This window comes from Dioscorea cayenensis, chromosome 11, assembly GCF_009730915.1.
Source record: "Dioscorea cayenensis subsp. rotundata cultivar TDr96_F1 chromosome 11, TDr96_F1_v2_PseudoChromosome.rev07_lg8_w22 25.fasta, whole genome shotgun sequence".
Lineage (NCBI taxonomy): Eukaryota > Viridiplantae > Streptophyta > Magnoliopsida > Dioscoreales > Dioscoreaceae > Dioscorea > Dioscorea cayenensis.
This window is the reverse complement of record NC_052481.1, coordinates 19,761,723-19,775,644: the sequence shown is the minus strand read 5'-3', so window position 1 is coordinate 19,775,644 and position 13,922 is coordinate 19,761,723. Positions and strand designations below refer to the sequence as shown.

Here is a 13,922-nt window from a genome sequence, read left to right as displayed (position 1 = left end):
ATGCAGAGTGTCTTCAAAGTCCACCATGAAATTAACAATTGACTTTATCACATTAACATATAAAATTCCAATTATTTATGAATTACTGGGTTCAGGTATGTAAAATGATTTCAAAACTTTTCATGATTTAATCTGAATTAAATTATCTCTCACATGTTTACTCTTTTTTATCTTGTGATAGAAGTAAAATCTCAATGCATGACAAACCCACACAAATATAGCAAATACAACAAATATTATAAAAATAATGTGGGCATAGCATTGAGCGGAAACTAAGAAGCATACCTGAATTTTCAGCCAAAGCCAATTATCCCAATCTTAATATTCTTGCCCGAAATTTGGCCCTCAAGCCTAATGTTTAAGACATTACTTATTATAAAGTTGTCAATATAGCTTTAAGTAATCAAGGTCACATTGAACAGTCTAATGTATAAATTACCCTTCTTTCAGAATCAAAATTTTAGGTCATCTGAGCAGATAAAACAAGAGTTACAAAAACATTTCAATCATTTTTCTTAGTACTAGATTTTGTTGCAAATCAATAAATGGGCACAATAATAATCGCACCATATTTGTACATTACTTTCGTCTTACAGAGGAATGTTGAAGACATTATACACGTTGAACTATAAGAAGAAACTTTACATGTAAAACTTGTCAATGGTGCTTTGATTATCAACATAAGTTTCAGAGAATAAAAGGAAATCCCTTCAAATAGTTATTAATAATTGTTCTATACAAAACATCATTCGATATTAGCCTTGCAACCAATTTTGTACCTCTTCTCAAGGAAAGCCTTTGCATTAGAAACATTCTTCCCCTTAGCAGGCACTTTCCATGAGAAGTATGAGCCTGATGGGTCAACCTAAAAAGAAAATTTGTCAAGAAACAAAAAGTATGTGAGAGCTTTTGATACGCCCCTTATGTAACCGCAAGTGCACGGGTCATACAAGTAGTAAAGTGTACCCAATAGGGTCAGGTAGTCGAATCCAGAGGGACTAGTAAAAGCTCTTAATACTCGTTTATTTCCTAATATCTAGCCGGTTCAAAAGATAGGATTTGCAAAAATTAAAACTACTAAAAGAAAAGAGAAGAAAAGAGGAAAGAGAGACATGGTTTGGTTTGAAGAGATGGCAATGAAAAGGATAGTGCCCCAAACTAATCCCCTTGATGAATGCATTAACTGTGCTATTCATTACATGGGCATCTCCTTGGACAGTGATGACCATTTACAAAGGGTTTGATAACATATGTCCACGCCCTAGGCACGAAGCGGACTCAACCCCTTCCCTAATGTGTGCCATAGCTAGACGAATAAAGCTTACCCTCTAAACATCAAGAAATCAATCTTGGGTTAACTGCAATTGCAACTATAGGGGACATACACGCCACATCAATGCTCTTGCAGATAGCAGCAAGCCCCATATCGATTTTTGCAAGATACAAACATCAATGGCAATCAACATAAGAAGATAATCCAAATAAAGAACAGGGAGTTCACAAGGAAACTCAATAATCAAATAACAAAAGTCAATACATCATAAAGTCAAAGTTCATAGACCGGGGCATAGAATGACGGTTAGCCCCTCATGGTTCTACAATGAATCATAGAAAAGCAATAAGAGAAATAAAGAGTAAAACTCCCTTCTTGCTTCACAATCACGTCGGGGAAAGCTTGATGAAGATCATCACCTGCAATCCTCCTATCATTCGCTTATCTCCACTCCAAATTAGGCCCTGAATAGTGCCCAAGGATGCTCTAACACGCACCTCTAGAAAAAGAGAAAAAGATCCCTTGAAATCTAACTTTAGGGCTTAAATAACCTTTTCCCGATGTAAACACAACCGTACTAATTGAGTGCATTTTTCCAGATGCTGGGAAGTGATCTTTGGCGTGATTCCAGTAAAATACACCAGCCCAAGCACGCCCGTGCTTAGAGAGCACGCTCGTGCAAGGAGCACTATGACCATACTGATATTTCCAAGAGATTTCTAGTAAAACACACGGGGATAAGCACGCCAGTGTTTCCCGAACATGCTCCTTCAGCACGATGGTGCTAGGGACAACCAAACCGTGCTTCTTAGTTTTGTGCAGACTCCAGTGAATTGCACAGGGCTTAGCACACGCCCATGCTTCCGACCGTGCTTCCAAGAATGGGTGTGCTTTCGACCCTTCTTGTCCTGAAACTTGTATTCCAAAGCTGTTTTGCATCAAAATTCATCTCTTTTCATTCCTTGTGGTCAGAACCCCAATTATCTGCAACATTTAACAAACATACCTCAAGTTGCATCGATTTATCATAAAAACATGTTAAAATGACAAGTAAAACACATAATAGGCCATATAAAATATCTATATAAAATCCACTCATTAGCTGTCAAAAATCATATCTTGTAAATCATAACCGTTGCAACAAAAAATAGTACAATTTCCAGCAGAAAAGCCATACAACCTAAGTTTACTAAAATAAACCAAGAGGAAAGCAAAGAATGACAAGAAAACTAGGTTTTTCATAGCAATAAAAGCCAATCCAAAATTGCTTACAAACAATCCGGCACTAAAATACGTTGAATACTTGATAAAGTTATGCATCATTATCATCATAGCCAGCAACAAGTAGTGAAAATCCAAATGGCCTCACACCACTAAGGAAAGAAAACAGGACTAAGGTGTTAAATACAGCAGTTCCACAACCTGGGAAAAAAAGTCTATTTCTATCACTTTCTTAAAGGAATAATAAGCAATAAGAAAAGTTCTTATTACTTCTTTCTTTTCTTATGTTCCTTTTTATTTTTTGGGGGAAAAGTATTTTTGGGAGCATGAGAATACACAGATTGAGTGAACTCTTGCATAACAGTTGTAGTTTCTCTTACAAGTTGCGTTACAAGAATAGTCTCTTGAAATGATGATAGAAAATAAAATAAAATAAAATAAACATTAAGAATAAATTTACCGTCTACAAGAAATATGAAAGAGTACATAGAACTTCACCTTATCAATTTGTACAAAAGACAAGTATTTCACAAACAAGCAACGATAAAAACCAAATAAAGGTTGCACGAAACAGTGTAGTCTTGCACATATAGTAGATGATCTAATGTACAGAAATATTAACACAAGGAGATAACTAACAAAGAGCATAACCACAAATAAAGTCACTAGTTTGCTGAGATTCACAACATGCAAACGGTATTGAAGCCTCATCTTTGAGAGAAGTCATGTAGTGATGCTCTATAGCTACTAACGTAAGCCCAACTAAGACAGAAAACTGTGGTCTGATAAATTTGGGACTACCTAGGATCAGATAAAAAAATTTAAGATTTTACAAACGTCAAATAACTTAAAATTTATTATAATACTGAAATGAACTTGTATTTAGAGTTGCTGCTAGGGGACACAAGTCACACATGTTCAGACTTCAAAGTGTTGTTCATGAGCTTTTAACATTTACTCACAAAATGATAAGATTTAAAGATCTCCATAATCATACTCTACAGTGAAAATCATAGCCGAGACATCCATATGCCTATGTTTGAGATTTTTACTCTGTTTTAATGATGCCTTTCTATCATTGCTTTAACTCAATATAAATATAAAGTTTTAGAGCATGCGCTTACTGATACTCTGCGATACTTGCATGCATTGTGAACTTGCTCATTATCCTCACTGGGTTGTTTTTCTTATTATATTGAACAAACAATTAATGGCTAGCCATTTGAAATTAATTCTTGAGGTTGAACATGACCATTCTGAAACATTTAGGTGCATTATTATTTTAATTTATTTTATTTTATTTTATTTTTATTTTTATTTTTGAAAAAGTGGATAAACCACTTGCATTCTTTAGAAAATAGGCCAAAATCTGAAAATCCACTAGGCGTGGGCGAGATATGAGAGAACATCACGGCCAATAACATAAAGATAAGCCCGTGACGCGGAACTCCCGGAAGGAGAGGAGACATGAACAACTAGCCTAATACCAAAGCGGGTCCTCCCCCGAACCTCTGTCGGCGGGGCCTTGATCGGATTAGGGCCCAGCCTTGACCCAGCTTCCCCTTGCTAACTTTGCTTAACTCCCTCACCACTAGAAGTGGCCCAATGCCAATTAGAAGTATAATCAAACTCACTTCACAAGACCAAGAAGGGCCCTTAAACCAAACAGAAAATAAGGCCGGGATCGGCATGGCTAATAATACTCAAGCCCAAAAACAAATGCATGAAAGAGGTGGATCACCTCACCGTAGTCAAGGGCGCCTACACACGACACGTCGTTGCAGTCGAGCTCCGCCTGCGCTCCTCGTCCCAACAATCGATCGCCATCTCTTTGAGGCCAGAGCCCTCGTCCGAGCTCTTAGTCCGACCCGGCTCCACCACAGGCTCCGGCCAGCGCCGCTGAGACAAAGCTTCGCTGGGAGGCGGCACCTCTCGACCACCAGCACCATATCAAACTTCGAATAAACCCCTGATCTGACATCTTGTCAACTAGGAGTGCCGATGATGCCAACCAACATGCGTGCTCCGCCGCAGACCCACCTTGTCTTGGGAGCTCCGCTCGCCCACGATCCTGGCGGCCCCATCTCGGTGACCAAGCATCACACCGGCACGAGAGCCCCGCTCCACCACCGCCTCACCAGTATCCCCATCTCGATTACCAAGTTCAACTCCCGCTAGGGACCCCCACTCCACCACAGCCTCGGCGGGACTCCCAGGCTTGGTGGGGCCTCAGCTCCACTGCCGTATCAGCTGGAACCTCAGACTCGGTGATGAGCTCACACCCGGCGTGGGAGCTCCGCTCCACCACCTCCACTGGAATGGCCTCCACCCCCCCAACTAGAACCCCATCTCGGTAACCCAGCTTCATTCCGGCGTGGGAGCTCCGCTCCGCCACAGCCATAACCTCTCCTATGATTCAGTAACCTAGCTCCACTTCGGCATGAGAGCTACGCTCCACCACAACCACAACAGGAATGACCTCCACACCCCCTCGCGGGAGCCACGCTCTACCGCCTCAACACTCGCTCGCTCCACCCTAAACAATGACTCCAAGGGTGCAACAAAAGCACCAACCTCTCCCTCCTCCTCATCATCCTCAAAGTGAGGAGAACCCAGCAGAGACGGGGCCAAGCTCCATCACTCCCGAGCCCAGCGTGAGGACCAAACACCACAAGGATGGCAATTCCCGTGTCCCCGAATATCGAGGTCAAGAAGCTGCAACGCTCCCTCAACTTCCTCCTCGACATCAAAGGGCCAAGGAAGCTCCCCACTCCTCTACTGCCCGCATGGGAAAAAGGAAGGAGGCATCACATACACGTGACCGTCGAGGGAACAAACATGGGGCCAGCGTCTCCGCTCATCCCTCAGAATAGGGGAGGAATAAAATTTATGTTTTTTTCCTCAATTATTTGATTTTATGTATGTTGTCCTTGAGAAAATGGGCAGACTTAATATTAATTTTTTTTTTTTCTAATTTCAGGTGTAAAAGATTCAGATGATGACAACAAACATAGGTGTTGTTTACAAGTTTGCTTTTCTACTTAAGAGCCATGTAAATTTGGTATATGGAGAATTTATAGATGTCTACTTTAAATAATGCATGCTTAAATATATTAATTGTGTATTGTGTAAATTCTCTAACTAGGTCTCTTGAGATTTGGTGACATGGCGGGATCTATCCATCGTGGAATGACTTAGATGATGTGGACACAGCGCCTAAGGTAAATGACATGTCAACAGGGTGCTGATTGGGCTTCTCCAACAGAGACATCATCAAAGGAGTTGTGGAAAACACTCGGGTGACCTGTAGGTGATATTTAATCGAAATAACTTACTAATTTGATTCAAAATAAAATTGAGTTACTAAATTGAAAAAAATTATAGTTTAGTGTGCCCAAAAAAAATTTCTAGCAAGCTACACTCAAATAATTTGTAAATACAAAATATAAACTTAAGACATGTAATAATATATTAAATAAAAAAACTAATAAAAGCAAAAAACTTGTTTATCATGAAAACCATCTTATGAAATCTCGCTATATAAGAAGTTGTTTTAAAAAGATTAATCTCAATAATTCATTGATGAAAACTTGTTCTAGCTTCCCATTTACATAAAAAAAAATTATTACATTAAAAATTAAATAATATAAAATATTGTATTTATTAATTTTAAAAATAGACTAGTTTTAAAATTTGATTATTGAAACATGCAAATTAGTTTTATTATATATTATGAGATAAGACGACTTAAAATTTTCATAAAATTATATAATATAATATAATATATATATTATATTATAAATACTTTAATATTATTAGAATATTTAAAGTTTTGGCGGGGAAATCTTTTAATAAGAGCTTGATGACTAATTTAAAAATATCAAATATAAATAATTGATTGAAAAATTTAACTTTTTGTATATAAGAGAGAGGGAAAAAACTATAACATTAAAAATAAAATAAGATAGTATAATTAATTAATATAATATTAATTATTTATTTATTTATTTATTTATTTATTTATTATTATTAATTTATAAATAATATCATAATTTATTATTTAATGAGTAAAAGACTTTAATTTATCATTAATTAAATTGATCTATTACTAATTTTTAAAAAGATAAGATAATTATTTATATTTTTAAAAATAATAAAATAAAACAATTCAATTCAATATATTAAAGCACCAATCTTTTAATAATAATTATATATGAAAAATTTTAACGTGACAAGTAAAAAAAATTGAGAGAGTATTTAATTGAACAGTTTAAATTAAAATATTGTAAAATATTCGATATATTAAAGCACCAATCTTTTAATAATAATTATATAAGAAAATTTTTAATGTGATAAGTACAAAAAATTGAGTATTTAATTGAACAGTTTAAATTAAAATACTGTAAAATATTTGATATAATAAAGCACCAATCTTTTAATAATAATTATATATATATAAAATTTTAATGTGACAAGTAAAAAAAAATTGAGAGAGTATTTAATTAAACAATTTAAATTAAATTAATGTAAATTCTATTAACATAGATATAAATATATATTTATTTTATGGAGCAGTACAAAAGTGAAGTATTTATTGGTGATGTTGGGATAGGAGGGGTGTGTTGAGGCTTTCTTTAATTAAACTTTTGTGTCGGGGTGATTTGGTTCAAGGGCCAACAATAAGCAACCTTGTCATGTAAAACCACGACAACAGGGATATATCATCATCATCATAATCCCTATGCATGAATCATATGCCCAAATCCTCCTTTTTAATGATCTAATATATTATATATTTTTTTAAAAAAAAATTTAAATATTACCGTACATATAATTATTCACAATTTTCTTTTAACAAAATGTAAAATAAACCACACATTAATCTTAAATTATGAGAGTAATTCTCCGTGCAATCTCTATACTATACTTTTCAAAACGTAATTTTATTATCCTTGTATTTTTTTTCTTTTTACTCTTTCCAAATTCTTATATTGTTTCAAATGTGTCCAATTAGTCGGATTCAAGATGACCATCATATTTGCTGTCCAAGTCTAATTATGTTAGCATGGCCAATATATATATATATATATATATATTTTTAAATAGTTAAAAACTTAATCCTCACATGTGGATTTTTTTTAATAAATGACTACAAAGAAAAAATAAATAAAAAGTGAAAAATCAAATATTAAAATAACATAACAGTTTGGATCCAATTATATCATATCCAAACCAGATTTCATAACCCTAATTACTTTACTCTTTACTCTTTACTCTCTCTCTCTCTCTCTCAATTTCTCCCCCAACCTCCATCCCAATCATCTCCCATCCTCTTCTCCGACGAGCGTCCCGATCAGCCCTCCCCATGTAAAATAAACCACACATTAATCTTAAATTATGAGAGTAATCTCTATATTTTTCAAAACGTAATTTTATTATCCTTGTATTGTTTTTTTTCTTTTTACTCTTTCCAAATTCTTATACTGTTTCAAATGTGTCCAATTAGTCCGATTCAAGATGACTGTCATATTTACTGTCCAAATCTAATTATGTTAGTATAGCCAATATATAATATATTTTTTTAAAATAGTTAAAAACTTAATCCTCACATGTGGATTTTTTTTAATAAATGACTACAAAGAAAAAATAAATAAAAAGTGAAAAATCAAATATTAAAATAACATAACAGTTTGGATCCAATTATATCCAAACCAGATTTCATAACCCTAATTACTTTACTCTTTACTCTCTCTCTCTCTCTCTCTCTCTCTCTCTCTCTCTCAATTTCTCCCCCAACCTCCATCCCAATCATCTCCCATCCTCTTCTCCGACGAGCGTCCCGATCAGCCCTCCCCATGTATGCATCTCCCAAACCAAACATTTCCAACCATCCCTGCATTCTTAATTACAATAACAATAGTTAACCTCATCAATCTCAACATCTTCATTTTTTATCTTCACAAAAAAACTCAAATCTTTTCCTGGAAAACCTCACTTGATATGCCCATGAACCAAAGGAGTCCAAGAAACTATCTTCCTATCTCTCTCTCTGAGCATTTCATCAAACACCTCACTGACAGACTCAAAATCACCAACTCCAGCATAACATACCACAAAAAGAGTTGCTCACAAACGGATCACAATCAAATCCAAGCTTCACAATATGAGAATGAATCAAGTTTACATTTTTACTCTCAATTCCGGACTTAGATTTCAAGAGTAAAGGATAATAAGTATGTTGATTAGGAATCACGCATTCACTGACCATCAGAGCATAATAAGCATCGGATGGCATTCCAAGAAGAAGAATCCGGTGGCGCGAGCGATCTAATTTAATGAAACGCAGCGGAGGTGAAGGCGAGTACGATGCGAGGAGAGGCCGGAGGTGAAGAGGATGCAAAGGGTTAGGTTGAGATGGGGCGTGGATTTGCATTCGCGGAGAAGAGAGAGCATAAGAGGAATGGGAAAGGCTGATCGGGACGATCGTCGGCGAAGAAGATGGGAGATGATCGGGATGGAGGTTAGGGCAGAAAGGGAGAGAGAGAGAGACAGAGAGTAAAGAGTAAAGTAATTGGATATAATATAATTGGATCCTTATTGTTTACGGGCTTTTTAAAATATTACAAAAAATTACTAAATTACGCATGTTTGGGATTATTCTGCAAAAATACGTGAGTTGGTGGAAAAGCAGATGGCGCTTTCGTTTTTCGGTTTTTATAATTTTAAATATAGAAAAGCAGGGAGAGGTTCTCCCGTTTTATTTTTAATTAAAAGATTATGAAAGCGGAGAAACTCTCCGTTTTCAAATTATTTTAAAATTTTTAATAAAAATAAAAACGGAGAGTAACTCCGTTTTTTGTTTTTAAAGCCTTGGATTACTGTCGCAGTAATGTTGTTAGCTTTTAAATTTTTTTGTTTTAAAGCCTTGGATTACGTCATCGGTAATGTTGTTAGCTTTTAAATTTTAAGCCTTGGATTCCTTGTCTTGGTAATGTTGGTTAGCTTTTAAATTTGTTAAAGATTCTCATTAAATGTTGGTTAGTTTTTAAATTTGTTAAAAGATTCTCATTACTTAGCTTTTCGACAAATGAACACAACTATATTAACCTTTTACTAACGGATATAAATATATCCGTTGAATTATTTTAATATTATTTTTTATATAATACCCACTTCACACTTCCCACTGCCCCCACTTCCCACTTCACACTTCCCACTTCCCACTTCCCACTTCCCACTTCATATCGTCCACTCATGATGGGACAAGAGTGACAGCCAAACCTCGCACTCAAGCACTAAGCACGCCGGCCAAACCCGCACTATTCGAAAGTGATTAGGACAAAGCGGGGACGGTCGAAACCCTCGCACTACCAGACGAAGACGCTCTAGTCAAAACCCTGCACTACTCGAGTGATTGGGACAAAGCAGATACTCAAAGCCTACACCAGCAAGACAAAGACGCTGGTCAAACCCTGCACCACTCAGTGATCGGGACAAACTATGATGATCAAACTGCGCGACTCAGATGATTGGGACAAAGCAGATGGGACTCAAACCGCACTCGGCCAAGACGGGCACGCCGGCCAAACTCGCACCACTCGTTGATCGGGACAAAGCGAGATGATCAACTCGCACTCAGCCAAGACAAAGTGCTGCCGTCAAACCTCGCACCACTCGCTGATCGGACAAACCATGACAATCAAACCCGCACCACTCGATGATTGGGACCAAAGCGAGGGCGATCAAACTCGCCGCCACGAAAGATCTGAAAGCACGGCCAGAACTGCGCACCACTCGGTGTTTGGCACAAGCGGAGACGGTCGAACTGCACGGTCAGGCACTAAGTACGTCGGTCAAACCTACACCACTCAGTGTTTGGGACGTTCTAGTGTAACACCACAACAAGGAATATGCTTTATATCTGATCGCCATGAATCTATCAAATCGACTTTTTAGATCGCTTGGCCGTGAGATGAGTGCTCCTCGTGCGTGCACATGTTTATTGCAGTTAGACATATCTCGGCCAATTTTCATGCGTCGTTTCGAAACAAAGAAATGCAGACGAATAGTTGTCGATATTGGCAAGTTATAAGATTAACTTTTTAATCTAACTCTTACATTGTTGTTAATTCATCGAAGTTATCTTAACTTTTTAAGTTCACTTTATTGCGAGTTATTCGAAAACCATTCAAGATTTTAACTCTTGGTATGGTTTACTACGAGACAACGATGAAGAGGCGGCGAGATGGTTGGATAACATACCGCGGGAGAAGTGGGCTCAAGCGTTCGATAAAGAAGGGAGGCGATATGGTCACATGACAACCAACCTCGCGGAATGTGTTAATTCGATTGCTTAAGGGAACAAGAAACCTTCCTATAACTGACTATGGTTAAGTCAGCGTACTTCGACTTGCGGAGTTATTTGTAAGGAAAGGTGTACGGCGCAAGCTCGGATCGCATCGAGCCTTATCTTCCCGGAATCACTAATGAAGGCAATCCAGAAAATCAACAAGCGGTCCGGCATTTACGTTCGTCAATTTGGCCGTGAAGAGAAGTCATTCATGGTAGATGAGATGTCACCCCGCAATGTGGGAGACAAGCTAGCACTTTTCGTGATCAACCTAAGATCACATTGGTGCGACTGTGGTGCTTTTCAGACGCTGCATTTTCCATGTCGACATGTCCTTGCAGACATGCTCGCATATTCGTCTACATTGGGAGGAGTATGTTGACAAGCGTGTATAGGCTTCAAAGCAGCTTTTTAATGTATATCGTAAAGAGTTTGAGCCGAGTATCAAATGAGGGATATTGGAACCCTTATAATGGTCCACGTCTACGTCCTAATATTACGATGAGAAGACCGACGAAAGGAAGACCAAAATCTACAAGGATTCGTAACGAGATGGATATTAGGGAAGGTGTTCAGCGAAAACGTTGTGGTTTATGTACGCACGAAGGACATAGTCGCCCGAAATTGTCCCAACATCGCCGGGTCCAAGTACTCGGTCGTAATATAGTCTAAATGTCTTTTTCGTTGTAATGTTTTTAATGATGTAAGCCTTTCATATAATTATAACATGCAATGAGTTATCATTAAAAGCCTTTTCTTAAAAGCATATGAAGACAAGACAAATGCAAAGAAAAAAGTAAATTTAAAAAATACACAACATAGAACACCAAGCAAAAATCAACCTAAGATAGTTTCGCGTAGACAATAAAGAAAAAAACAACAACTAATACAAGAGTCTACTCTATCAGTCTCTGACTGCCACCTCTCGGTAAAACATTGAGGGTGGGTGAATATCTCTGTCGAGCGGGTCCCGTGGCCTAGGGTCTTCGTGCTCGCTCGGTGGCGGGTCATCATCGGATGATTCATCCGAGATCAGCGTATTCTTTGAAAGTGTTGGAGTGTTCAGGTTCGCAGCAAAGTACGAAGGGTTTGGAGGTGATTCCCAGTCTTGTTGCCGAAATGAAGTTGAATGACTAGATTGTCCAGCGTTCCCATGGGTGGATGATGAGGTTGATATTCAAATAAATTCCGCACAAAAGTCCATCCCGAAATCAACCGAGTATCTGCTGGGCTCAAGCTGGAGGAAATCCATGGAGATGAGATGATCGAGTAGCGTTGATATCATCCGGATGAGTGAAATGATTTGGTACCCCTCGTGATGTGAGTGTCGAGGGAATATGTGCCTCGTCGTGTTCGACCCGAGAACTATCTTGGATGACGTCGTCGTGCAGAGGAGGACTCGGTGGTGGCACATCTACAACCCTCGTTGGAAAGCGCTCTAAGGGGCGCTGGAAGAGTGTTCCCTCTCGCATCGAGGGATCCAGCAGGGTCCCCGATCCGTCGATAAAAAAATAGTATGGTATTAGTAGTATATCGGTCATAATATTCCACCGACATTGCGTTATTCGGCGAGGGAACATGGAGGTCGAGGCAACGTGACGCTCTATCTCTCCAGTATCCAATCCATCTTCCGTGCATCAATGCCCAATCTGTGTCAATTCTACCACGAAGATCATGATCATGAGTTGGTCCAATGCAAACTGGATCGAGAGGAACACCTTGGGCGGCAAATTGTCTTGTCGCTCGATCCGTTTTGGTGCCACTCAACAACTTGAAGCAAATCAATGATGTAAACGCAGGTCCATAAAAGGTCTGCATCTGCGAAAATGTCATGTGGCACTTGTGCAATTATCTCGTTCGAATCATAAGGCCGCCATATAAAAGCTGTTCAAAATTATTTACGAAATAATCAATGATTATTAATACCTAAAAATATAGTGTATGAATTATCGGTTTTTAACAACATTACATGTTGCATCTCCAACCGATCTAGTAGCTGCCTATATATCTTCACATTGTGCTTGTTGCTACGGCTATCATCATCCACTTCAATGTGCGCCCACCTGAAAAATGAGAATGAATTATAATTTCAATGTATTATAATTAAGTGTAAAATGAATTATCAATTTAATTTGCTCTCACCTACGAGCCAGAGGAAAGGATACGATACCACGGGTTTGAGGGGATATACTTGAAATCCTATACCATGCCCATGATTGAAGTAATATCATAGATCCACTAATATTTTTCATATCCTTGTTGGATGACGCAGACAAAAGACTGTCAGAGACAAGGAATCCAAGGCTTTAAAACAAAAATTTAAAAGCTAACCAACATTACTGGGGACAAGGAATCCAAGGCTTAAAACAAAAAAATTTAAAAAGCTAACAACATTACTGGGATGGAATCCAAGGCTTTACAAAAAGGAGTTACTCTCCGTTTTTATTTTTATTAAAAATTTAAAACAATTTGAAAAGCGGAGAGTTTCTCCCGCTTTTCATAATCCCTAATTAAAAAAATAAAAAGCGGAGAACCTCTCCCGTTTTTCTATATTAAAAATTAAAAATAAAAAGCTGAAAACGGGAAAAGGTTTACCGTTTTCCACCAACTCAAGATATTTTGGTAAATAATCCCAAACATGCGTAATTTAGTAATTTTTGTAATATTTAAAAAAGCCTATTATTACGTTATATTTGATATTTTTTTATTTTTAATATTTTTTAATTTATTAAAAAAAATCATGTGTGAGGATAAAATTATTAACCAATGTAAAAAAAGCCACGTGTTGGCCACGTCAGCATAATTAAATGGCAAACATAATGGACCAATGGGCCACATTTGAAATAGTATAAGAATCTGAAAAGTGGAAAAAAAAATATAAAGATCAAAAGGTTACGTTTTGAAAAATAAAAAACTGTACAGAGAATTACTTATAAATTATGTGTATGTTCATTCTTCACTGGTTTAGGTTCAAACTTATTTTCTCTGCAGTACAAACATAAAACACCTTGTGCATAGACCCAGTACTAATACCTCAAGAGTTCATAAATAGTAATTCATAACTATCTCAAATGTACA

General features: G+C 37.3%; 1 protein-coding gene across 1 annotated transcript; it reads right to left on the bottom strand.

The window, feature by feature from the left end:
- Nucleotides 1-745: 745 nt before the first annotated feature.
- LOC120271714 (proteasome subunit alpha type-2-like) lies at nucleotides 746-4,895 on the bottom strand. The gene is made up of 2 exons (XM_039278392.1): nucleotides 4,677-4,895; nucleotides 746-865 (listed from the first exon to the last, which is right to left on the bottom strand). The coding sequence occupies exons 1-2, from the start codon at nucleotides 4,893-4,895 to the stop codon at nucleotides 746-748; spliced, it is 339 nt and encodes a 112-aa protein (XP_039134326.1).
- Nucleotides 4,896-13,922: the final 9,027 nt, after the last annotated feature.

What these genes read in the sequence shown, in the direction of transcription:
- LOC120271714 (XM_039278392.1), bottom strand. Translation starts at nt 4,895, where the DNA reads ATGGCTGTGGCGGAGCGGAGCTCCCACGCCGGAATGAAGCTGGGTTAC. An exon ending in GAGGCTGTGGTGGAGTGGGG is followed by an intron (nt 866 to 4,676) that starts GTCCCTAGCGGG and finishes TTTTCTTTTTAG; the next exon opens with GTTGACCCATCAGGCTCATA.